This window comes from Alligator mississippiensis, chromosome 2 (genome assembly GCF_030867095.1).
Source record: "Alligator mississippiensis isolate rAllMis1 chromosome 2, rAllMis1, whole genome shotgun sequence".
Classification (NCBI taxonomy): domain Eukaryota; kingdom Metazoa; phylum Chordata; order Crocodylia; family Alligatoridae; genus Alligator; species Alligator mississippiensis.
In genome coordinates this window covers 228514120-228538202 of record NC_081825.1, presented here as the reverse complement: position 1 = coordinate 228538202, position 24083 = coordinate 228514120, and the positions used below count along the sequence as shown (strand labels likewise).

General features: G+C 46.7%; 1 protein-coding gene across 1 annotated transcript; it reads right to left on the bottom strand.

Moving 5' to 3' along the window:
• Positions 1-5283: 5283 nt before the first annotated feature.
• Positions 5284-24049, bottom strand: NDUFS3 (NADH:ubiquinone oxidoreductase core subunit S3). The gene is made up of 7 exons (XM_006267786.4): positions 23941-24049; positions 20469-20534; positions 19318-19415; positions 18941-19090; positions 7948-8073; positions 7385-7504; positions 5284-5544 (listed from the first exon to the last, which is right to left on the bottom strand). Exons 1-7 carry the CDS (start codon positions 23984-23986, stop codon positions 5377-5379), a joined length of 774 nt encoding a protein of 257 aa, XP_006267848.2. The 5' UTR covers positions 23987-24049; the 3' UTR covers positions 5284-5376.
• Positions 24050-24083: the final 34 nt, after the last annotated feature.

Sequence of the window (24083 nt, the reverse complement as noted above, 5' to 3'; positions counted from 1 at the left end):
AGAGTGGTAGTCTCATGGACAATTCCCCTTCTCTTAACAGACACCAAAATTGCTGGCGTGGCCAATTACTGTTAGGAAAATATTTAGCAGTGGAGACAAAAAAATCAGCACCATGTGATGACGTAAGCACTATTAAATGTTCCACACACAACTGGTTGAGATCCATTGGGGAGAAAAGGAAGCATATTTTAGTCACAGTGGGTGTGTCTACATGTGAATTTACACAGGCCTAAACTTAATGTGCCTTAGCCTAAGGCTCATTCAAATGATTTAGGCATGCGTTACATGTGCATGCCTTAAGACGCCTTGATGCAGCTCATTAGGTGAATGTGTGGACAGCCCCCACACACAGCAGCACCAGGGTCATGCTGGGAAAGTGGCCAAGGGCAGTGTGAACAATGAGCACACTCCTGGCCAGGGAGTGGAGGAAGGTGCAGGGTGCACCCAAGAGCCACAAGTTCTGTCAGCAGCATGTGTGGAGCTGAGGCCACTGGACTGCAGTCAGAGGTGGCTTGGCTCCAAGTTAACAGATGGCATGCTCAAGGCCCCAGGCCGTGTCTAGCAACTTGAAACAGCTGCACCCAGTGCTGGGCCTGGCTGTGGGGTATGGAGCCACCCACTGGCACCCCAAAGCCTGCAGCAGCATAGCTGGGCGGTGCAGCCTAATGTCAGCCAAGATAGTGGGAGCCCCCAGTCCTCCCAGACATGATTGGCCTGGCCTCGGCCCTGGCTCTAACCCCCTTCACGTGTTCCTGCCTTCCCAGCGTTGGTCAACAGTGGGGGTGGAGCCAAGCTTATGGTGCCCTGAGCTGCTGCCAAGCGTCACCAAGAAGTGGCGGGTGCTGTTCTCCAAGGTGCAGACACTGGAGCTGGGGTGGCAGCTCCGGCAGCACCGATACTTGTTGATATGCCAACTGATTTAATAAATTTCATAGATATTAGGGCTGGAACGGACCTCACAAGATCATCGGGTCCAGCCCCCTGCCCAAGGGGCAGGAAGTCAGTTAGGGTCAAAGGATCCCAGCAAGATAGGCATCCAAATGTTTCTTAAAAGAATCCAGAGTAGGTGCTTACACCACCTCTGGAGGGAGTCTATTCCAGGCCTTGGGGGTTTGAACAGTAAAGAAGTTTTTCCTTATGTCCAGCCTAAAGTAGTCTTGGAGGAGTTTGTGACCATTGAACCTTGTCATTGCTTGGGGTGCTCTAGTGAACAGGTGTTCCTCCAGATCCTGATGCACACTCCTTAAGTACTTATAGGCTGCCATCAAGTCACCCCTGAACCTTCGCTTCTCCGGGCTGGAGTCCCATGGCTCTCAGCCTCTCCTGCCTCTCCTCATAGAGCCTGTTCTCTTGCCCTCTGATCATGTATATGGCTCTCCTCTGGACTCTCTCAAGCTTCTCCACATACTTTTAAAATTGTGGAGCCCAGAATTGGGTGCAGTACTCCAGCTGCGGCCTCACCAAGGCCAAGTACAATGGGAGGATGACATCCTGGGACTTGCTCAAGAAGCATCAATGGATGCAAGCCAAAGTTTTGTTCACTTTAGTGGCTGCGGTATCACACTGGAGGCTCATGTTCATTTTGCGGTCAATCATGACCCCCAAGTCTCTTTCGGCCATGGTGCAAGCAAGTGTAGCACTGCTGAACCTATAAGTGTGATCCAGGTTTCCCCCCCGCCCTGAGGTGGAGCACCTTGCATTTCTCTATATTGAATGCCATCAGGTATTCGTCCGCCAACCTTGCAAGCCTATCAAGGTCAGTTGGATAACCAGCTTAACCTCAAGCATGGACACCATTCCCCAAAATCTGGTGTCATCAGTGAACTTAGCCAGTCTACTTCTGACACCAGAGTCCAGATCGTTTATAAAGATGTTAAAGAGTACAGGTCCAAGAACAGAGTGTCGGGGGACACCACTGGTCACCGAGTGCCATGTTGATTCAGTTCCATCAACTACCACCCTCTAGGTCCGACCTTGGAGCCAGTTCCCCAGGCATCAGGCTGTAGTGTAGCCGAGGCTGCAGTTGGCCAATTTTTCCATGAGGACATTGTGGTACACCAGAGCAAAGGCTTTTTTAAAGTCCAGATATATGATATCAACCTCTTCCCCTTTGTCCAGGTGATATGTCACCTGGTCATAGAAAGAAGTAAGATTGGTCAGGCAAGATCTACCTGCAACAAACCCGTGTTGGCTGTTCCTTAGAATGTTGCCTTTAGCTAGCCTATCGAGAATGGTTTCTTAGCTAATTTTTTCCAAGATGCTTCCAGGGATTGGGGTCAAACTGATTGGCCTGTAGTTCTCTGGGTCTTCCTTCCTCCCTTTCTTGAAGATAGGCACCATATTGGCTCTTTTCCAATCTTCAGGTACTTTGCCCAAGCACCGTGAGTTCTCAAATATCCTTGCCAGTGGCCGCGCTATGATGCCTGCCAGTTCCTTAAGCACTCTTGGGTGCAATCTGTCCAGACCAGTTAATTTGTGGGTGTCCAGCCTCTCAAGGTGTTCTTTCACTAGGTCGACACCAATGATGGGTGTATAGTCACCCTTGCCCTGGCCATCCTGCATCATGTTAGGCAGGGCGGTCCCTTTGGGCTGATGAAAAACCAGTGCAAAGTAATCATTACGCAGGTTGGCTTTTTTTCTGCATGTTGGTTGTCAACTGTCCCATTTGGTTTAGCAGGGGACCAGCATTACCTTTGTTTTTCTTCTGATACCCCACATATCTGAAGAAGGACTTTTTATTGTTCTTGATTTGTGTAGCTGGTTGGAGTTCGGTTAAAGCCTTGGCTTTCCTGGTTCACTCCGTACAGGTGCAGACCACTGCAGAATACTCCTCCTTAGCAATGCTTCCCGTCTTCCATCCTTTAGAAGCCTCTCTTTTTAGACGTAAGAGGTCCACAAGTTCCCTGTTGAGCCAAGGGGGTTGCTGTGCCCATTTACTACTTTTCCTATGGGTTGGGATGGACATCCCTGGTGCTTCTAGGATCGCTCCCTTAAGGAGCAACTATTCGTCATGAACTCCCCTCCCTGCCGAGTCATGGCCTCTCAGGGACTTGACAAGCCTCCTGAGCTTATCAAAGTCAGCTTTCCTGAACTTGAGGACTTGTGCACTGCTGACTTGCCAGCTTTGCAATGGATAGTGAAGGTGATCAGCTCACAATCACTGTCTCCCAGCTTCCCTTCGATTCTTAGGTCGCTGACTTGGTCCCAAGTTGGTTGACACACCGATAGGTACCACTGCTCCAGATCCAGCGTTTGTGCCTTGGGGAACAGCACCTGCCGCTTCTTGTTGGCAGTGCGGGGCCCCGTGGACTCAGCTCTGGCCTGCTCAGTCATCATAGACAGCATTAATGTGCCTTAAGGCTTCTACACATCCTGTAAGGTGCCTTAAGTATTCATGCCCAAATTTGATACCTGCTTTATGCAGGTATCAAATTTAGGCATTAGCCTAAAATCACCATTTTTAAGGCATATTAAGGGTGCTCATGTGTAGACTCATGCACTTAATGCACCTTAAAAAAGGCTAGAGCACCTTAAATTGACACATGTAGATGCGCCCAGTTTATGGCTTTTATTTGTTGATTTCTAGATGGAAGACCAGATGAAATCAACGGCAGCATCTAACTGCTTCTTTTCCATGTATCTGTAAGCTAAAGTTCCCCAAATCACTACACTATGCCTTGAGCAGTGAGCTTTTTTTGCACTAGATTTCAAAGCAATAGCAATCCCCAAAGAGGAAGTAATTCAAGCTCAGCTGCTGAGGAAAATTGTCGTCTTTCTCCAGTGGGACTTGTCAGAGCCCATTAGACACCGCAGTGCTTTGAGAACACACCAGCCTTAAACAGAGCTTTGTGCTTATACTCTCCAGTAAAGGAAAAATATACATTTTTCACATAGCTTCAGTATTTCAAGACAAAACAAATGTTTCCCATTGCTCCTCATCACCTCAGGAGAGCACTGAGGCAACCCCAATAGGATCATAGTTCCTTCTCATTACCATCACACACTGAATCTTCCAGTCACATCTGCATGTTAGTTGCCTTTCTTAAGCAGCCTTAGGTAATGCTCTGTAGTATCCCAGGGTAGTGTGAGTAGGTAAATAGGCTACAGCTGTGAGAGCCACTTTCTACAGTTGTAAACCCTTGACTTTCCGTTACCAGAAGCGATTTGGCTTCAATCACAAACTGGGTTTCCTTAAAAAATAATTCTGTGTAGTAAAGAACTCTTCCATGAGCCAAGTGCTTTACTTGCACTAGGATAGCAACGTGGATTCTCCTACCATCCTTCTGTAGCATTTTTAACATTGTGAATTACCTTGGTAGGGCACCGGGCCTTTCACTTTTTTTTTTTTTTAAACTTTGTACACAATCACACTATAATATGCTAAGCAATTTTTGGAAGTTGTAGTAGAGAAGAGAGCAGTTTATAAAACCATTGTCTATAATTATACTTCCAAGAACTTTTCCCTCTTGTGCAATAGATAATGACTATAGAAAGAGCTTATTTATCCCTGGTATTCTCACAATGCAAAAGTGGCAGCTGTGGACCCTGTTTCATGCATCACTTTCTACTAGTTATAAGTGTTGTTTCCATGTTATTGACTCAGATGGTATTGTGTGTAGAGTGAGAGTGAAGCTGAATACAAATTAGAACAATTGTTGATTCCTGTGCATATAGCTCTTCATGTTATGGGGACGAGAAACAGTAACTTTTTGATAGTGTGAAAGGAAACACAAAGTAGATTCTCCCAATTAATGTTTTCCCCTGCACTTTGTAATCTCCTTGTAGTCATTTTTATGTACTGGGTACACAACTTAACTACTGACTTTCTTCATTATCCAGTTCTACCCCCCTACTTGGTTGTTATAAATTAGGAACTTCTACCCCCCACCCCATTTATGAATTATTGTTCTTGTTTGTGATTTTTATGATTAGTTAAAACTTTAACAACCCCACTGTGATGACTAAGCAAGCCTGTATGTACAGACCATGAGTTCTGGTTGGCTTTATGGAAGCTTCTGTATCTAATACTATCTCCTATCAGAGTTGTAGTTATTAAACTTTGATGACTGCCAATTTGAACAGAAGCACCTTAGGACACTGTGTTGCCTGAACTTGGAATGAAGTTTTCTCCAAATGTCTGCCAAGAACAGTTTTAGATCCAAAACACAGCAGCCTGATGATGACCCAGCAGAGAGAGCTTTACTAGGATTGTACCATAACCTCCAGCTGCTTTTCAATCAACTGGAAAGTATTTTCCTTTCAGGAGTCTACAGCAGACAAGAGTGTTACCATCAAATTTTATTCTCATAAATATGAAGGTAGAACAGGAAGGGCAATTCCACAAGGGAAGGCCCAAGCTCTCTCTTCTTTGTACAGCTATTTCACATCTCCTTTCTTGTCTCCTGCTTCTATTGTTAAGGGTTCTGGAGCTTCACGATAGGCAGGAAATGTCTCCCAGGGACTATTCAGATCAAATTTGCGGAACTCCTGGGCTAGTTCCAAAGGCTCTGCAACTACCCGTTTCACCTCATCATCATACCGCACCTGCAACAGCACAAAGGACACAAATTGATTAACAGTGCTCATCCTGTTCTAGAGGAGCTTAAACTAATATAGTTACAATGTGTTCCCAGACTGTACTTGCTAACAGACATCTCACTTCTTATTCTATACTTAGTTCCAAGTGAGCAAAACTCTGGCTTGCATCCACAGATGCTTCTCAAGCAAATCTCAGGATATCATCCTCCCGCTGTACTCAGCCTTGGTGAGACTGCAGCTGGTACTGTATCAAGTTCTGGGCTCCACAATTCAAAAAGGATGTGGAGAAGCTTGAGAGAGTCCAGAGGAGAGTCACATGCATGATCAGAGAGCAGGAAAACAGGCCTTATGAAGAGAGGCTGAGAGCCATGGGACTCTTCAGCCTGGAAAACCGCAGGCTCAGGGGTGACCTGGTGGCAGCCTATAAGTATATAAGGGATGTGCATCAGGATCTGGGGGAACGCCTGTTCACCAGAGCCCACCAGAGTGCCCCAAGGGATGACAAGGTCTAATGGTCCAAGACCTTTTTAGGCTGGACATAAGGAAAAACTTCTTTACTGTCTGAGCCCCCAAGGCCTGGAATAGACTCCCTCCAGAGGTGGTGAAAGCACCTACTATGGACTCTTTTAATAAACATTTGGACAATTATCTTGCTGGGATCCTTTGACCCTAGCTGACTTCCTGCCCCTGGGGCAGGGGGCTGGACTCCATGATCCTCCGGGGTCCCTTCCAGCCCTAATGTCTATGAAATCCTACATTTCTTCTGACTCAGTCTTCCCACTACCCAAAAAAATTCTCTATCCCAGTCCCCATGAACCATCAATCCTTTTTCCTATCTCACCACAAAAACCGTCAACTCTGCTGCTCAAGGGGTCCCCAGTTAATTGCTTTTTCTTACCAGTGAAAATTTTAAAGCCAGACTTTGTTTGATTTTAAATTTACATTTTTAGTTTAAGGCTCATAACACAAAATAATGAGAACTGGGCAAAATACAAGCAAGGACACATACAGTTCTGATGCACATCAAGCCTGCCCCTCACTACTTGAGTCCTGACTTCCACCTGCAGATGCCCTTTGGTCCTGACTTGCTACATACTTGGCTATTTGAATTCTCATCCTCCTCTAAAAACAAAGCTTATGTACCTAGTCCTGATGTGCTGCTCCTCTTCTCCTTGTTCTTATCCTGAGATACAATTGGACCAACATGTTAGGTGGGCTTGTAAGCCTGCTGAGGAGTGACAGTCATTTGGAACTAGGCTGGGACCAAATGGACTAATTTCACTTATGTTTTAACTTATGCAAATATGTGTATTTGAAAAAGGGTGTGTGAGGAGTGTCACTGAAGCTAAAGATAGTGATTTTGTAGTCTTAGCATTAGGTACTGAAACACTCTGAAGCTCCCATAAGCATGAGTTACTACTGCCTGAAGAATCAACTCAGTCCTTCAGTATCCTCATGAATCTCTAGCAGTTCAGTGGAAAGGTGTTCAATCTTTTGGATGGGGCATTAAAAGTAAAAGGCCCTATTCTTCTGAGACTGAAAAAAGGAAAAATCTCTTGTGATTCTACTGTAATATGAGATATCAAGTGAGATGTCTTTCACTTGAATTGCCCTATTATTCATGGTGCTTCACTACTGCCTTGTACTCTACATGTGGTACATACTGATGGAGCTATGTAAGCGTACATGGTCTGAAAGGCACTAAGGAAATGTAAATAATTATTAAACCTAGGGTCCAGAGACACTGCAACCACATCCTGACCCTTATGCTTAAACTTTACTAAAGTTTACTAAATGGAGGTTACAGAGGCTCTCTACCACTGTTTCTAGCCAGAAGCCTTCATACCTCCACGAATCCAGATAGTGGAAAGTCCTTCCGGAAGGGGTGGCCCTCAAACCCATAATCAGTAAGGATTCGCCTTAGGTCAGGGTGATTGGCAAAGAAGACTCCAAACATGTCCCAAACCTAAAAGAAAGAGGAAAAAACAAGTTGAAGAACAAGTCATTTCACCCTCACCTTACAGAGCCACTCCAGTATCCCAGAGGCTCAGATTGTCCACCACACCTATGAGGTGCCAACCTAAGAAAACTTTTTCCCAAAAAGGCCTGCCCAGAACTTCACTAGGGATAAGACTCCCTTCATCCTAGGAAAAAAAAGAAAAAAGAAAAGCACATCTATTTGTAATGCCAATAAATGGGGGAAGGGCCACATGTCTGGACAGCTGATTTGTAAAACGGCTCTCAGTTTGAAGAAGTGTATCAAATGCTTCACCCCTTCCCAAAGGCATCCAGAGAAACACCTCTCTCTCCTGTTCAGAGCAATGAGGTTTAATCCCAAAAAACATGACTTCCTCCAACTCCCATATGGACCCTGTTCCCAAGCGTCTGGGAAAACGTACTGCAGCTTACCTCTCTTTCATACCAGTTTGCTGCCTGGTGCACCGAGACTGCCGAATCAAGAGGGGTCAATTCATCAGCATATGTCTTCACACGAATTCGAGAGTTGAAGCGCAGGGACAGGAGATTGTAAACAATCTAAAACGAATTAAGAAAAGACATCCTCATTTTTATTGGTCTCATACAAACTATACAGAATGATCTTTGTAATAAAATACCAATGTAGGATGCACAGACAAAGGAGATGTTTTCAAATAAACTTTCCAGTGAGATCATGCTACCACTTCAACACTTGCAAGGTAAAGTTCAAAACAAGTGTTCACTGTTGTCCAAGAGAGAGCAATAAGAATGATCATGGGTTTAGAAAGCATGACCTCGGAAGATGGGGCCAGATGCAGTGCACTTGAGAGTGCTGAGGGAGTTGGCTGATGTGATTGCAGAGCTGCTGACCATTATCTTTGAAAACTCAAGATGGCTGGGAGAGGTCCTGGATGATTGGAAAAGGCCAAATATAGTACCCATCTTTAAGAAAGGGAAGAAGGAGGATACATGGAACTACAGATCAGTCAGCCTCACCCCAGTCCTTGGAAAAATCATAAAGCAGGTCCTCAAGGAATCCATTTCTAAACACTTGGAGGAAAAGGTGATTAGGAACAGTCAGCATGGATTCAACAAGGGCAAGTCATGCCTGACCAACCTGATTGCCTTTTATGATGAGATGACTGGCTCTGTGGATATAGACGTGATATACTTAGACTTTAGCAAGGATTTTGAAATGGTCTCCCACAACATTCTCACAAGCAAGTTAAGGAAGTATGAGTTGGATGAATGGACTGTAAAATGGATAAGAAACTGGCTGGCTTGTCAGGCTCGGAGGGTAGTGATCAATGGCTCTATGTCTAGTTGACAGCTGGTCTCAAGTGCAGTGCTTCGAGGGTCAGTTTTGTTCAACATCTTGATCGCTGACCTGGAAGATGGGACGGAGAGCATCCTCAGAAAATTTGCAGATGACACCCAGCTGGGGGCAGGGAAGGGGGGGGGGGGGGGGAGTAGCAGATATGCTGGAGGGTACGGCTAGGACTTGGAGACACCTGGACAAATCGGAGGATTGGACCAAAAGAAGTCTCATGAGGTTCAATAAGGACAAGCACAAAAACCTGCACTTAGGACAGAACAATCTCATGCACCAGTACAGGCTGGGGACAGACTAGTCAACCAGCAGTTCTTCAGACAAGGACCTGGGGGTTACTGTGAACAACAAGTTGACTATGATCAGCACTGGGCCCTTGTTGTGAAGAAGGCTAATGGCATACTGTGCTGCATTAGGAGCGCTGCCAGCAGATTAATGGAAGTGACTATTCACCCCTATTCAGCACTGGGGGGCCATATCTGGAGTACTGTGTCGTTTTTGGTCCCCAACCCCACTACAGAAAGGATATGGACAAATTAGAGAGTACAGTGGAAGGCAATGAAAATGGTTAGGTGGCTGGGGCACATGACTTAAGAGGAGAGGCTCAGGGAACTGGGCTTATTTAGTCTGAAGGAGAGAAGACAGAGAGGACTTAATAGCAGTCTTCAACTACCTGAGGGTGGTTACAAAGTGAGTGGAGTTAGACTGTTCTCAGTAGTGGCAAATGACAGAATGAGGAAAAATGGTCTCAAGTTGCAGCAAGGGAAGTTTAGGTTGGATATTAGGAAAAGTTCTCTTACTAGGAGAGTAGTAAAGCACTGGAACAGATTACCCAGAGAGGCTGTGGAATCTCCATCCTAAAGGCTTTTAAGACCTAGGTAGTCAAAGCCCTGGATGAGATGATATAGTTAGAGATAGTTCTGCTTTGCACAGGGGGTTGGACTAGGTGCCTCCTGGGGTCCCTTCAACCTTAATTTTCTGTGATTTAAGACAGACTAAAGGAACTGCATTTGCTTAAATCAAAAAAATAAAGTAAATGAAAAGGAAAGGAAAAAAACCCCACATTGATTAATTGTTCTTCATATACTGGGGGAAAAACAAGAAATCAGGTTAATGTGTAAAAAAGACTGTCATGTCACAGGAGCAGGAGGGACCCAACCCTATGGGACACCAGGTGACATCTGTTTTGCCCACTGAAGCAAAACAGCTGTACAAGGACACATCCCAGCACAGCTGACCTGCTTCATTTGGTGATGTCTATGTATAACCTGTGTAACCTGTTCTTAAAACCTTCATAAAAAACCACCAGTCAGAAATACTCTAGGACAGTGGGGGCTCAATCTACAGCCCATGGACAAGATCTGATGCCCAAAGCAAATGGATCCAACTTACAGCACTGGGAGGGGAAGGGGGAGAATTGGTAGGGAGTAGTGCAGCCCATTGTGTTCCCTGCCCTACCCTGTACCATGCTGCTGATCCCCTCTGCAGCCCTCCCTGCTCTCTCCCTCTCCCCTAACCTACTTCAAGTACTGTTTACTGGAGGTAAGCTCTCTTCTTTCCCCCTTCCTACCTCTGACATTGACAATCATCTCCTTCCTCCTCTCCCTCCCACACTGGAGTGGAGTGGGAGCCCATGATGCAGCTGGACACCCAGCCTGCTGCTCTAAAATGCTGCACTCCACTGCTCTAGAATGGTATATATGATTCTGCTTCGGTGCATGGTGTAGACTTAAAAAAAGTCTTCTTCCAGGCTGTGAAACTTTATAGTGTTTAGGTCTATGTACAATGCCGGCTAAAGGGCGGTAAAAACAGTTTAAGTTCTTTGTATAAACTGATAAAGCTGGAGACACAAATACAGTTATAAATGGGATGCCACTAACCTGGAAAAAATAGGTTAGGAATTTCACAGCTTTTAAGCTAGGTCAGATTATTTTACTGACACCCAAGGATATAGCTAACATGGCAAGAAGTCCCCAGAAATGAGAAGACCAAATGTTATGGTTGGCTAATTCTGACACATGAAACAGCCATCCATTTCTGGATACCACCTTAAGTGGTTTTTCGGCAACCGGCTTAGTGCAGGAAACACAGAATGAGAAGGAATGAAGATGTCTGTTGCCTTCACCACCTTGGTTATGTGGTGGGAACTATGAATCTACCGTACCCTGTTCAGTGTCTACTAGCCCCATCCAGAAAGATGTTCTGCCCAAACTGGGCAAGCAAGAGGCGACCTGATGACATCACCACCTCCACAAAGTTGCACAATCCTGGGCAACACGTAAAATACCAGAACCTAAGGTTCCTTCTCTTATTCTATTCCCATCACATCATTTTTTTCCTTGCCCAAGGGTCCAGTCAAACCAAGATAAACCAACTTTTGCAACACTACAGGGAGCTTGTGGCCAGAAAGGATGATTTAAAACAGCATTTTAAATACTAGTAAGTCTTTCAGGTCTCAAAGCAACTAATAAACATGTGTTCTGCAGATAGTTCTTGCAAACTGTTAAGATGCAAGTGAAAGACAGAAGCTGTGCCTTCCTACTTCTGTCTTTCTGTGTGGGCATCTATGTTTGCCACAGTCAAAGAGCGTCCAGGTGAGATTGTCAGGAGCATCTGGGAGGAGTTAAATACCCAAAAGCCATTGGCAGCCAGTGGGAGTTCAGTGCCTAAATCCATTAGATGTTTGAAATCATACCTACTATTTATAAACTAATTTTAAAAACATTTAAGATATGAAAAAACAAAACAAGGAATTATCTTTAAGGAGAAAGTCGATAGCTAAATTGAAGTGCTTAAACTGATATCTAATGAGAGGTTTAAATATATATGTTGTGGTAGTTATATGGCACTGGTTTAATTGCTCCTATAAAAGGGCAGTAACTGCAAGATAGCTAAAATTTAATAAAAGTCAAGACTACAAAGCGAGTATTGCTGTTTTTAACACTTTTTTCTGAGGGAGAATAGAGGAGGGATGAAGAGGGAATATATTGCCTTTCATCTAAGATGGATGAAATGGAAGAAGATAATTCTGTTCCAGACTACAAGAGCTAAAGGATATTCTTCAGCTTACAGAAGCAAAAATCACTTGGACTGAAACAGACTACTTACTAGTAAGCTGAAGAAAGACCAGACTTGGGAAGTCAGTAGAAGCAAGTCCATGGATAGATTTAAAATAAAGGAAGGCACCTTTTATCATAGATTTAAAAAAAACTCTATGGTTTCACATCTTTGTGGACACTGAGTATAAGTGCCACACTCTAGTACTGAAGATTGCAAGGCCAGCACCTTGAAGCAGAAGAGGGCTGACATCAACAGAAAGGCAACAATGACAACAGGAAGGAAGAAGCTTGTGTGGCATAATCAAAGTAAGCCAACAGCATCAGTCCCAGTAAGCAGCAATGCATTTGCCACAAAGCCCTCAGACTCCCTTTTCCTTACAACGCCCCAGGCTCGCTTGAATACTATTTCTTTTACCGTAGCACTTAGGAGACCACTGCCACGGGTCAAGACTCCATTGTGCAGGTGCTACACCAACACAGAAATTATGATGCCTGTAAACGTTGTGCTGGTACTACAGGTGCTATGGTCACTCCCTGGCATTTAGCTTTGTGGTTCTCTCTCACTCGCCCACCACACCTTGATGGAAAAATAGATGCATTAAAAAAGAACCCCGATCTTCCCAATACACCTCAGAGATGTGACCAGATTTTCTTCACAGGGCTCCTACCTCCCCTTCACGCTGTCCTGACCACACGAGATATCCTGTGCTTTGGTGTCAGTCCGGGTATGGCTTCACTCTCTTCTTCCAACAGGTCTTGTAGTCACAAAGAGTTCCTCTGTCCTTTTCCTGTCCTGTTTCCCCAAGCCCCAGTAGGATGGGATTCCTCTGCACTCCCCTGGGCTAGAGCTGTTCTCTTTACAGCCCTCTGTCCAAATTGAGCATGCATCAGCTGGCAGCATACCTTTGCTAGCTGGCCCTTTAAATCCTCAGGGTCCCAGCCTCTGCAGACTCCTTGCAGCACTGGCAGCTGCCTGCTGCACTGACTCTCTGCCCTCTCCTGGGCAGGGCTGTTCTCTTCACAGCCCTCCATACCACAGCTTGCAGCCGACCCTTGCTGGCTGGCCCTTTAAATCCTCAGGGTCACAGCCTCTGTAGCCATCTCGCTGCTGCGCCGGCACCTGCCTGCTGCAACATCTCTCTCCCTGGGTTCTCCCCCCCAGATGGAGGAGAGGGGGTGTGCCTTTCACCCTGCTGCTCCTCACTCTGGTATATCCTGCTCTCATGCACAGCCTCTGTAGCCATCTCGCTGCTGCGCCGGCACCTGCCTGCTGCAACATCTCTCTCCCTGGGTTCTCCCCCCAGATGGAGGAGAGGGGGTGTGCCTTTCACCCTGCTGCTCCTCACTCTGGCATATCCTGCTCTCATGCACACAGGGGAAGCCTTCCTCCAGCTCAGTGTTCCTCCTGGACCTCTCCTCTCCACCCAACAAGTGCCTGTGTCTCCAGAATTGCCCTGCTTGCATATCTGGGCTTGCTCCTTGCCACAGATCCTCTCTCTGTGTTGACCCCTGCCCAGGGGCAATCTGTCTCCTCTCCCTGTTTCCCTTTTACCTTCAGGCTTCTCCCTCAAGAGCCAATCCATCTTAGCCCTGCTCACACATGCTGCCCTGCCGGGTTTCAGATAGTACTTCATTGGGAGCACCTGGGCTCCTGGTGCTCAGCATTGTCCTGCTTTTCCCCCCATGGTCCAGCTGCAAATAAGTTTTTTTTCCTTTGCTCCTGCTGGTGTATCCTCTTTTCTCCTCGTAACAGGCACTGTATCAGGTGACCTGTTACAATCCTGAACCCAAGAACTCTTCAGTCAAGGCATAAGATGAAAAATAGATAGTTATACATAGAAAGCTGGGTAAGCACAAAGGAAACAGTAGGACACTGGTGGTCAGCATAACGTGCACTGGTCTCAACACATCAGCAGTCTAAGTGCTGTCAAGAGGTTTGAAGACATCAAAATACAGCATTTTAAGAAAGGATGCGAGAGAAACCATGAATTGGCTTTAAGGGGCTTTCTAGCAATCTCCTACCAAGAATGAGGGGATATGTGAGAGAAAGTACAGAGATGCTTATCTGAATAGATAGCAAAAAGACAATGGAGTCTGGTATTATGGCCTAAGAGAAGACAGGAGTAAGCTACTCATTACTGACTGAGAGACAACAAGAGTTGGGACACACAGACCTGCATGGCAAGCCATACAAGGATACGCTGAGGGACCTGGGACTCTTCAGCCTGAAAAAGAGAAAGCTGAGAGGGGACTTGGTAGCAGCTTACTGCTACATCAGGGCTCAGTGTACAACTGTTCACCAGGGCGCCCTTGAGGAAAACCAAGATTAATGGCCACAAACTCCTGGAAGACCATTTCAGACTCAACATTAGGAAAAACTTCTTCACAGCCAGGGTGTCCAGACTGTGGAATAAGCTCCCTCCTGAGGTGGTGCAATCACCTACCCTGGACATTTTCAAGAGGAGACTGGATGGTCATCTTGCTGGGGTCACCTGACCCCAGTTGTCTTTCCTGCATGGGGGCTGGACCCAATGATCTGGCATCTCTGAGCCTGCAGACATGCCAGCTCCTGCAGGCAAGGGAGGATCACCCACCCCTACTCTCCCTAAGAGTAAACACAGAGTGGTCATCATGGGAGACACCCTCCTGAGGGGAACTGAGGGGGCAATCTGCCACCCCGACCCCCTGGCCCAGGAGGTCTGCTACTTCCCAGGGGCCCACATCAAGGACATAGCAGAGAAGATACCAAAGATTATCTGGCCCTCCGAACACTACCCTATGCTCCTTATCCTTATGCCACTACTGCTCCTTATCCATGTGGGCACAAATGACACGGCTCGGAACAATGCCAGCCAGGTCACGAGAGACTACAGGGCTCTGGGAGCAGGGCTTAAGGGTTTGGGGGCGCAGGTGGTCTTTTTCTCGCTCTTCCTGGTTGTGGGTCATGGGCTGAGGAGGGAGAGATGGGTTGAGGTAGTCAACCAAAGACTGCGGCGATGGTGTCATCATGAAGGCTTTGGCTTCCACGATTACAGTCTGCTCTTTGGTGAGAGAGGCAGTGGGCTGCTGGGAAGAGACAGCCTCCACCTCACTCCACTGGGGAGGAGGCTCTTCTCATCCAGACTGGCTGACCTGCTCCACCGGGCTTTAAACTAAGCCTGCTGGGGGTTGTGGGGATTATCGCCACTGCTAGCCCGCTGGGCAACCCTTGTAAATCCAGTAAGCTTAAGGGAACCCACCCCTACCCTAGCCCCTGAACGATCTGTGGAGAAGGCAGGGGCCCCCAATGGGATACTTGCCTGCCTGTACACCAATGCCAGGAGCTTGGGGAATAAACAGGAGGAACTGGTCCTCCTGATAAACGAGAATAACTACAACCTCATAGGGATAATGGAGACCTGGTGGAACTCCACCTATGACTGGGCCACAGGTATAGATGGCTATACCCTGTACAGGCATGATCATGCAGATAAAAGGGGTGAGGATGTAGTCCTCTATGTCAAGGACAGCTACTCGTCCCTCCAAATTGACGTTGGCACCCAGGGGGGATGACTGGAGTCTCCCTGGGTCAAAATACATGGGGAACGTGGCTCAGGGGACATCATGGTAGGAGTCTACTACAGACCTCCAAACCAGAAACAAGAGCTGGACCAGGAATTCTCCAGGGAACTGGCTAAGGCTGCATGCTCTCGGTGCACGGTTGTCATGGGAGACTTCAACTACCTGGACATCTCATGGAAAGAGCACTTGGCCAAATCCGATCGGTCGCAAAGCTTCCTCATGTGCACAGACGAGCTCTACCTGACTCAAGAAGTCTACGGGTCGAAGAGAGACAAAGCATTGTTGGACCTGGTACTGGCCATAGTCAGTGACTTAAGAATTGATGGAAAGCTGGGTGACAGTGACCATGAGCTGATCACCTTTACTATCCATTGGAAAGCTGGCAAGTCAGTCAGCAATACTGAAGTCCTCAACTTCAGGAAAGCTGACTTTGACAAGCTCAGGAGGCTTGCTGTCGAGGCCCTAAGGGACCACAACTCGACTGGAAGAGGAGTCCAAGAGGAGTGATCCTGACAGCACAAGGGATGGTCATCCCATCTCAGAGGAAGGGTAGCAAAAGGGCGCAGCAACCCCCTTGGTTCAGCAGGGAACTCAAGGACCTCCTACGCCTCAAAAGAGAGACTTATAAAGGATGGAAGGTTGGAATTACCACCAAGGAGGAGTACTCAGCACTGGTCCGTACCTGCAAGGAGCGGATCAGGAAAGCCAAGGCTGCAACCAAGCTCCGTCCGGCTTCACATATCAAGGATAACAAAAAGTATTTTTTCAGATATGTAGGGAGTTGGAAAAAAAGCAAAGGTAACATTTGCTGAACCAAACAGGACAGCTGATAACCAACACCCAGGAAAAGACCAACCTGCTTAATGGGTACTTCGCGTCAGTCTTTCATCAGTCCAATGGGACCACCCTGCCTAGCAAGACATGGGACGGCCAGGGTGAGGGCGTATTTATACCCAGCATCGGTGCTGATCTAGTAAAGGATCACCTTGAGAGACTGGATACCTTCAAGTCAGCTGGTCCTGACAGATTACACCCTAGGGTATTCAAGGAGCTGGCAGGTGTCATAGCTCAACCATTAGCAAAAATATTCGAAAATTCGTGGCGCTGGAAGAAGGCCAATGTGGTACCCATCTTCAAGAAAGGGAGGAAAGTAGATCCTAGGAATTACATGTCGATCAGCTTGACCTCAATCCCTGATAAGATTCTCGAGAAAATGACCAAGGAGACCCTTCTGGACAAGCTGTCTGATGGCAACATCCCAAGGAATAGCCAGCACGGATTTGTTGCGGGTAGGTCTTGCCTGACCAATATTATCTCCTTCTATCACCTGGACGAGGGAGAAGAGATTGATGTCACATACCTGAACTTTAAAGAAAGCCTTTGATCTGGTGTCTCATGACCTCCTCATGGAAAAATTGACCAACTGTGTCCTCGGCTACACCACAGTCCGACAGCTGGGAAATTGGCTCCGAGGTCGGACCCAGAGAATAGTGGTCAATGACAGTGAGTCATTATGGCGCTCCGTAACCAGTGATGTCCCCCAAGGCTCTGTCCTTGGACCGGTTCTCTTCAACAATGTGGACAGTGATGTCAGAAGCACACTGGCTAAGTTCACCGATGACACTAAACTTTGGGGCATAGCGTCCACACCTGAGGACAGGCTAGTGATCCAGGCTGATTTGAATAAACTTAGTAAGTGGGCGGACACAAACCTGATGATGTTCAATACTGATAAATGTAAGGTACTCCACCTTGAGGAAAAAAAAACCCGCAGCATACTTATAGGCTCGGCAGTGCTATGCTTGCTAGCACCATGGCTGAAAGAGACTTGGGGGTCATGACTGACCACAAGATGAACATGAGCCACCAATGCAACGTCACAGCTGGTAAAGCAAACAAAACCCTGGCTTGCATCCATAGATGCTTCTCAAGTAAATCTCAGGATGTCATCCTCCTGCTGTACTCGACCTTGGTGAGGCCCCATCTGGCATGCTGCATCCAGTTCTGGGCTCTCCAGTTCAAGGATGTTGAGAAACTTGAGAGTCCAGAGAGCCACATGCATTATCAGAGGGCAAGAGAATAGGCCTTATGAAGAGAGGCAGAGAGCCACGGGACTCTACAGCCTGGAAAAGAGCAGGCTCTGGGGGGACCTGGTGGCTACCTATAAGTACACAAGGGGTGTCCATCAGGATCTAGGAGAACATCTGTTCACCAGAGCACCTCAAGGACAAACAAGGACCAACGGTCATAAACTCCTCCAAGACTGTTTTAGACTGGACATAAGAAAAAATTTCTTTAATGTCCGAGCCCCCAAGACCTGGAATAGATTACCCCCAGAAGTGGTGCAGGCACCTACTCTGGACTCATTCAAGAAATGCTTGGATGCTTATCTTGCTGGGATCCTTTGACCCTAGCTGACTTCCTGCCCCTGGGGCAGGGGGCTGGACTTGATGATCTTCGAGGTCCCTTCCAGCCCTAACATCTATGAAATCTATGACATCTTCTGAGGCCCCTTCCAGCCTTACAATCTATGAATCTATGAAACATGACCCAAGAGGCCTGCAAGTGATAACAAATAGCTTCTGTTTGATGTGTAAAGTGTGGGGAGCTGGTGAAGGTATGCAGAGACAATATGATCAAATCAGACAGCAAGTTAACTGATCTTTGCAGCAGCATTTTAAATGAATATGTGAACACAGAAGATAACATTTGTTAAGGTCAGGAAATAGAATATTGAGTAACTGAGATGAGAATCTGGAAGAATTGTGGCTGGTGAAAGGATAGAAAAGGTAAAATGTCCAAGTGCCCAGTAGGATAGTAGTGTTGTCTGAAGACAATGATGAAGAAAGGAGGTAGGAAAGAAACAGTCAGAGACCCATTTCTAGCCATCCATTTTAGTTTCAGATGACAGTCAGTCATCCAACTGAAGATTATTAGAGACAGTCTGAGATCTTAGTCTGGACAGAATGAAAGAGGTCTGGGGTAGACAGGCAGATCTGCAAGTCATAAGCATATAGACGGTAATTCATTTGTATTTGTAAATGAGGTTACTCAAAGATAAGGTGTAGATGAGAAAGAGATGGCAATCAAGAAAAGAGCCCCGTGGAACCCCCACAAAACCTGGAAGGGATACAAGGAGGAACCCCTGAAGGACAAGTTGACGAAACAATTTCAGAAGATACAAAGAGAACTGGAAAAGGAGAGAATTGTGGAAGGCAAGGGAGCATCAGATTTCGGTAAGAGCATAGTTAAATGTTTCAAAAGCAACTGACTAGTCAAAGATTATGGAGAAGAAATACTAGTTCCAAAGATCTGGTTAGGAAGAAGTCATTACAGAAGCAGTTTCAGCAGAGTGACCGGGGAAAAGCTGGACTGGGTTCCTATTTAACTAGTCCTGCTAAAGGCATATCAGTAGTAGAGCTGATTCCATGCTTACTGGCTAAGGCAACACCAATACCCCTAGAATAGTCCCTACCTCAAAACGGTTTTGCCGAGTTGGGACATCAACTGCAGTCAAGTCAGCCAAGGATTTGAACTGGGCATTGGTATGATCTCGAAGAAAAGTCAGAACAGGAATGATCCCATCTGGATGGATCAAGATCTCCAATTCATTGAAACAGGTCACCTGAGGAAAGGAAGAGAAAGGAAGTTAAGACAGATGTGGCAGGGCATTTAGCAGTTTACTGAATCCAACAGAAGACTTAAGCAAAGAATTTGGAACATGTGGTCAGGTATCAGACCAAGAAACTCTCTCAAAGAAATGGCTTCTAGTGACTATCACGTTTTCTCTCTCCTCTCAACAAGGGGACAGTACTTTCCTGAAGCTAAAATAATTTGTTTGGTAGTAATTACCTGGACTTGCTGGATGTACCTGGGCAGAATTTCAGCCACATACTCTCCAAAAGCACAGAGCTGCTTTTGTTGCACTTCATCCTTTGGTCTAATGGTAGCTGAAAAGAACAATGGTAGGTGAAAAGCCATTAGAAAGAAAAGCAACATCTTCCAGCCAAAACTAACATAGGTTAGCTCCTGCTAGCTTGGCCAGAGAACTGTCTCACAGTAAGTAACCCCTAAGGAGACAATTTCCAGGTGAGATAAGCCATCCCTATAAAACCACACTTACAGCTTGCCAAAATGAAATAGTTAACTACAAAGCCCACAAAGAACATAAGAGTCCAGATTGTGTCAGCTAACAGGATGCACAGAACAGACAGGAAATAGAGACTCTGGGAAAAGAGCAAGTTTATTCAAGTGCTCAGCCATGAGCTGGCAGACAATGAAATATCCTCTCATCACCAATCTGAAACTGCTCACATCCCACCAAGGATGACCAAACGTGTTAGTACAGTATAAATCAAAAGAGGATGAAAGTGAGAAAGAACGTAGGTTTTAAACCCTTTAGAAAATGTTTCCCACCAATATCCAGGGCAATTCTAAAGAGGGGCAATCCTCCTCTGTCCCCCTCCCCCCCACTGGAGTCATACAGCAACTGTGTAAAGTCATAAAGTGACCATATATCCCTATTGTCACCTGGAGGGTCTGTTTTCCCTGTGACAGTTTAGCATCTGAGCAATTTCTTGTCAACACCCAAACTCTCTTTTAAAATTAACTAATATTTTTAAACTACAATATATCTGTTCAAGAGATACTTAAATACAGAATTAATTATGTTCATCAGTGGAACAGGATGAAAGAGGTTGACTTTTTTGCTTTAAGTGCAAGTTAACAACAACGAGTGTTTTATGATGAACTCACTAATTTACAGGAAAAAAAAACAGAAATATGCAAATGCTGTTACTAAGTCAGAGCTGGCACTCTGCAACTCTAACATGCTTTAAAAAAAAGCACACGTATATGTATGTTCTTCATTACCACCCCAAAAAAGCATCACTGCAAAAACACTGAGATTTTGATAACAAAGCCACCTTACTGAGTTATTCTATGAGACTCATTATCTGGCCTCCAGGAGCTGGCAAAATACTAACAAATTCAGACAGACTTACGATGGGTCTCTGTTGTGGAGCTCTCCAAGCAACGTGCTTGCTGCCGCACTGCAGGGCATGTAGCAGCTATAAAGAGAAAGAGCTTGTGTAAAATCACCCATAACCACTCTCCTGCAAAAAAAACAAGGTTCAAGTCCCTTCTCTTCAGCAAGGAGTCTGTCTCCCTTCTGTTGCCTCCTCTTGGAGAGGTGAATCCCCTTCCCCTACCCAGCACACAGGAATGACATCTGGGAGCCCCCCTCAATATCAACAGAATCAACTTCATGAACCCAAGAGAAAGCCCCAGTGTGCTCTGCAGACAGGTACAAGTCACCATGGGTGAATACAGGATTTTGAAAAGGGTGGGGCAGGGTGCAAGGTGGTGCAGTGCATCATCACATATAGCCCAAACACATACTTCTCTCCAGTTAAAGAGAAACTTTTACAGGTTGACAAACTTGACAGACAGACATGGTGCTTTCCTAATATGTGAAGGGGGCTAGTATCATATTGTTGTGTTTAAGATCAAAGCAAAAACCAGCGTAGCTGAGAATGTACTGAGTTGCTAGATGATGGATCAAACATTAAAAAAAAAAACAAAAAAAAACAACACAGGAGGCAAAAAATCATGAGAAGACCCCAACTGTTAGCCTGGCTGGCATCATAGTTTCATAGTTGGTAGGGTCAGAAGGGACCCAAGCAGGTCATCAAGTCTGACCCCCTGCCATGGGCAGGAAAGAATGCTGGGGTCAAATGACCCTGACTAGGTGATTGTCTAGCCTCCTTCTGAAGATCCCCAGGGTGGGGGCAAGCACCACTTCTCTAGGAAGTTGGTTCCAGCTCCTAGCCACCCTGACTGTGAAATAGTGCCTCCTGATGTCTAGCCTGAACCTACTCTCAGCCAGCTTATGGCCGGTATTCCTTACAGCTCCCAGTAGTGCTTGGGGGAACAGGGACTCTCCCATTGCCTGCTGGTCCCCCTTGGCAAGTTTGCAGGTGGCCACCAGATCCCCCCTCAGGCTTCTTTTGTGTAGTCTGAACAGGTTCAGGTCCTGTAGTTTCTCCTCATAGGGCCTACCCTGCTGCCCCTGATCATGCAAGTAGTCCTCCTCTGGACCCTCTCTACGCTATCCAAATCCCTCCTGAAGTGCAGCGCCCAGAACTGGACGCAGTACTCCAACTGTGGCCTGACCAATGTCGCATAGAGGGGGAGGATCACCTGCTTGGACCTGCTCGTGATGCATCTGTGGATGCATGACAAGGTGTGGTTAGCCTTCCTGACTGCATCCCCACATTGGCAGCCCATGTTCATCTTGGAATCAATAATGACTCCAAGATCCTTTTCTGCCTCCATGCTGACGACAAGAGAGTTCCCCAGCCTGTAGGTATACTGCTGGTTCTTCCTCCCCAGGTGCAACACTTTGTACTTGTCCATATCGAAACCCATCCTATTCTCATCCGCCCACCTCTGTAACATGTCCAAATCTAGTTGTAGCCTGTCCCCCTCTTCTAACGTACTCACTTCTCCCCACATCTGGGTGTCATCTGCGAACTTGAACAAGGTGCTTTTCACCCCCCTCGTCCAAGTTGCCGATGAAGATATTCAATAGCGCAGGCCCGAGGACCAAGCCCTGGGGAACCCCACTGCCCATATCTCTACAGGTCAAAAATGACCCATCCAACACCACTCTCTGGGTGTGGCTCTCCAGCCAATTTGCGACCCATCTGACTGTGTAGGCATCAACACCACAGTCGCCTAATTTTTTAAATGAGGCTGGTGTAAGAGACAGTGTCAAAGGCCTTCCTAAAGTCCAGAAAGACTACGTTCACCATGACACCTGCTTTTGTGACCTGGTTGTAGAAGGCCACCAGGTTGGTGTGGCAGGACCTGCCTCTAATGAACCCACGTTGATTGCTGCTAAGCATAATCGCTCTTGCTGGTCCCTTGCAGATGTGCTCCTGGATAATTTTCTCAAAGAGCTTCTCCAAGACTAACAGGCCTATAGTTTCCTGGGTCCTCTTTCCTCCCTTTTTTGAAAAGGAGGACCACATTGGCCTTTTTCCAGTCCTCTGACACCTCACCAGAGCACCGTAAGTGCTCGTAAAGCTGTGCCAGGGGTCCCGCAATGACCTCTGCAAGTTCCCTCAGCACTCTGAGGTGGAGATTATCAGAATCTGCTGATCTGAACACGTCCAGTCCCTCCATCGTGTCTCTTGTTCAGATCTGTGAAACCAAATCTGGCCTCCACTGATAACTCTGAAACTCATGCTAAAGTGGGGCCTACACACAAAGTTAAAATACAAAATACTGATGCTAACTGCATAGTGCAAGAGGACGCGAGTTCATGGCAATGCCATCTGGGAAGCAATAATGAGGTATCCTTTCCAGCTTACCTTACTATATTCATGGTGATTACAAGCAGACTCCTAGTTGTCTGGCATGTAACCATGTGAAAGGTCTATCCTTGATTGGTAAATATTTCTCTTGCAATTAACTCATGTTTTGTACAGGAGTCATTCTCCATATATGATAGATGTCTTTTGATTTATTTCTGTTTTGTCTAGTGGTTCCCTTAATTTTCCAAAGACGCTCCCAAAAACCTTGTGTTTTTCCTGGGAGTTAATCAGTTTCTTGATATGTTCCAAACTTAGTAGAAATTGATCTCTCATCACTGAGAAAGGTCATTCATTCAAACTGGAACTTTCTGATAACCAATAACAAGCAGTTTGATCAACAGGATTTTCCTGTCAATTACTGCTTGGGACTCTCTTGATTTACACAACCAAAAGAATGCTTTGAAGATGCTGGACTAAGAGTATAACAACAAAGTGAAAACAGCTAATGGCAGGCACTTCAGGAATGAAAGATCTCTCTAACAAGAACCGCAGCTGCACCCCAGCTATCTCGAGAAGCCAGAAGAAACAGACCATCTCTCGTCATCTATTTGGTGAGAAATCATCACCTTATAGCTAATTACTGGCCTTTGTTTGGGTTTGGGTTCATTTGACTTTGAATACTTGTAGTAAATAAAGCCTTTTTATCATTCATCCACTCCCTAGGCTATTCCGGAATCCTAGTTTTTTATCAGCTCACACCACAAGCATCCGGGCAGCAACCCCGGGACTCCCTGGCCAGTCAGTTTAACATCCGAGTTTGCGCTGACAGCTTGTGCTCGGCCGCGACAGAAAAGAGAAGCGCTGCCAGGAGGGGCCCACGAGAAGCCAAAGAAAGGGCAGTGTGAGCGGGGCCAGGGGCGCACCGCCACCAAAAAGAGAGGGGCGGATACACTTGCGCAGAGGAGCAGGAGTCGGGGAATGACCCTGAGCCAGCGAGGCTGCGGCGCGTCCCAGCCGGGAGGTCTGACAGGAATAAAACGGAGAGGAGGGGAAGGGCGACTGCCCCACTACGCCCTCACCCCGGGCCTGCCTCCTCCCGTGGACTGCCCCACTCCGCCCTCCTCCCCCGGGGGCTCTGCCCTGGGCCCCGCCTCACCTCGGAGCCCAGCCCGGGCCAGGCCCCGCGCCGCCGCCGCCAACATCCCGGCCCGGCCCCGCACCGCACCGCAGGCACAGGCACACAAGGGCACGGACCGGAAGCGGAAGCTGTGCCGCGCGTTTCCCCGCGCGGCGGATCGG

Excerpts from the sequence above, each read along its gene's own strand:
- NDUFS3 (XM_006267786.4), bottom strand. The coding sequence starts at position 23,986 with ATGTTGGCGGCGGCGGCGCGGGGCCTGGCCCGGGCTGGGCTCCGAG. Across the intron at positions 19,091-19,317 it reads GGTACATCCAGCAAGTCCAG|GTGACCTGTTTCAATGAATT; the intron begins GTAATTACTACC and ends TCCTTTCCTCAG. Across the intron at positions 7,505-7,947 it reads CAAACTGGTATGAAAGAGAG|GTTTGGGACATGTTTGGAGT; the intron begins GTAAGCTGCAGT and ends TCTTTCTTTTAG.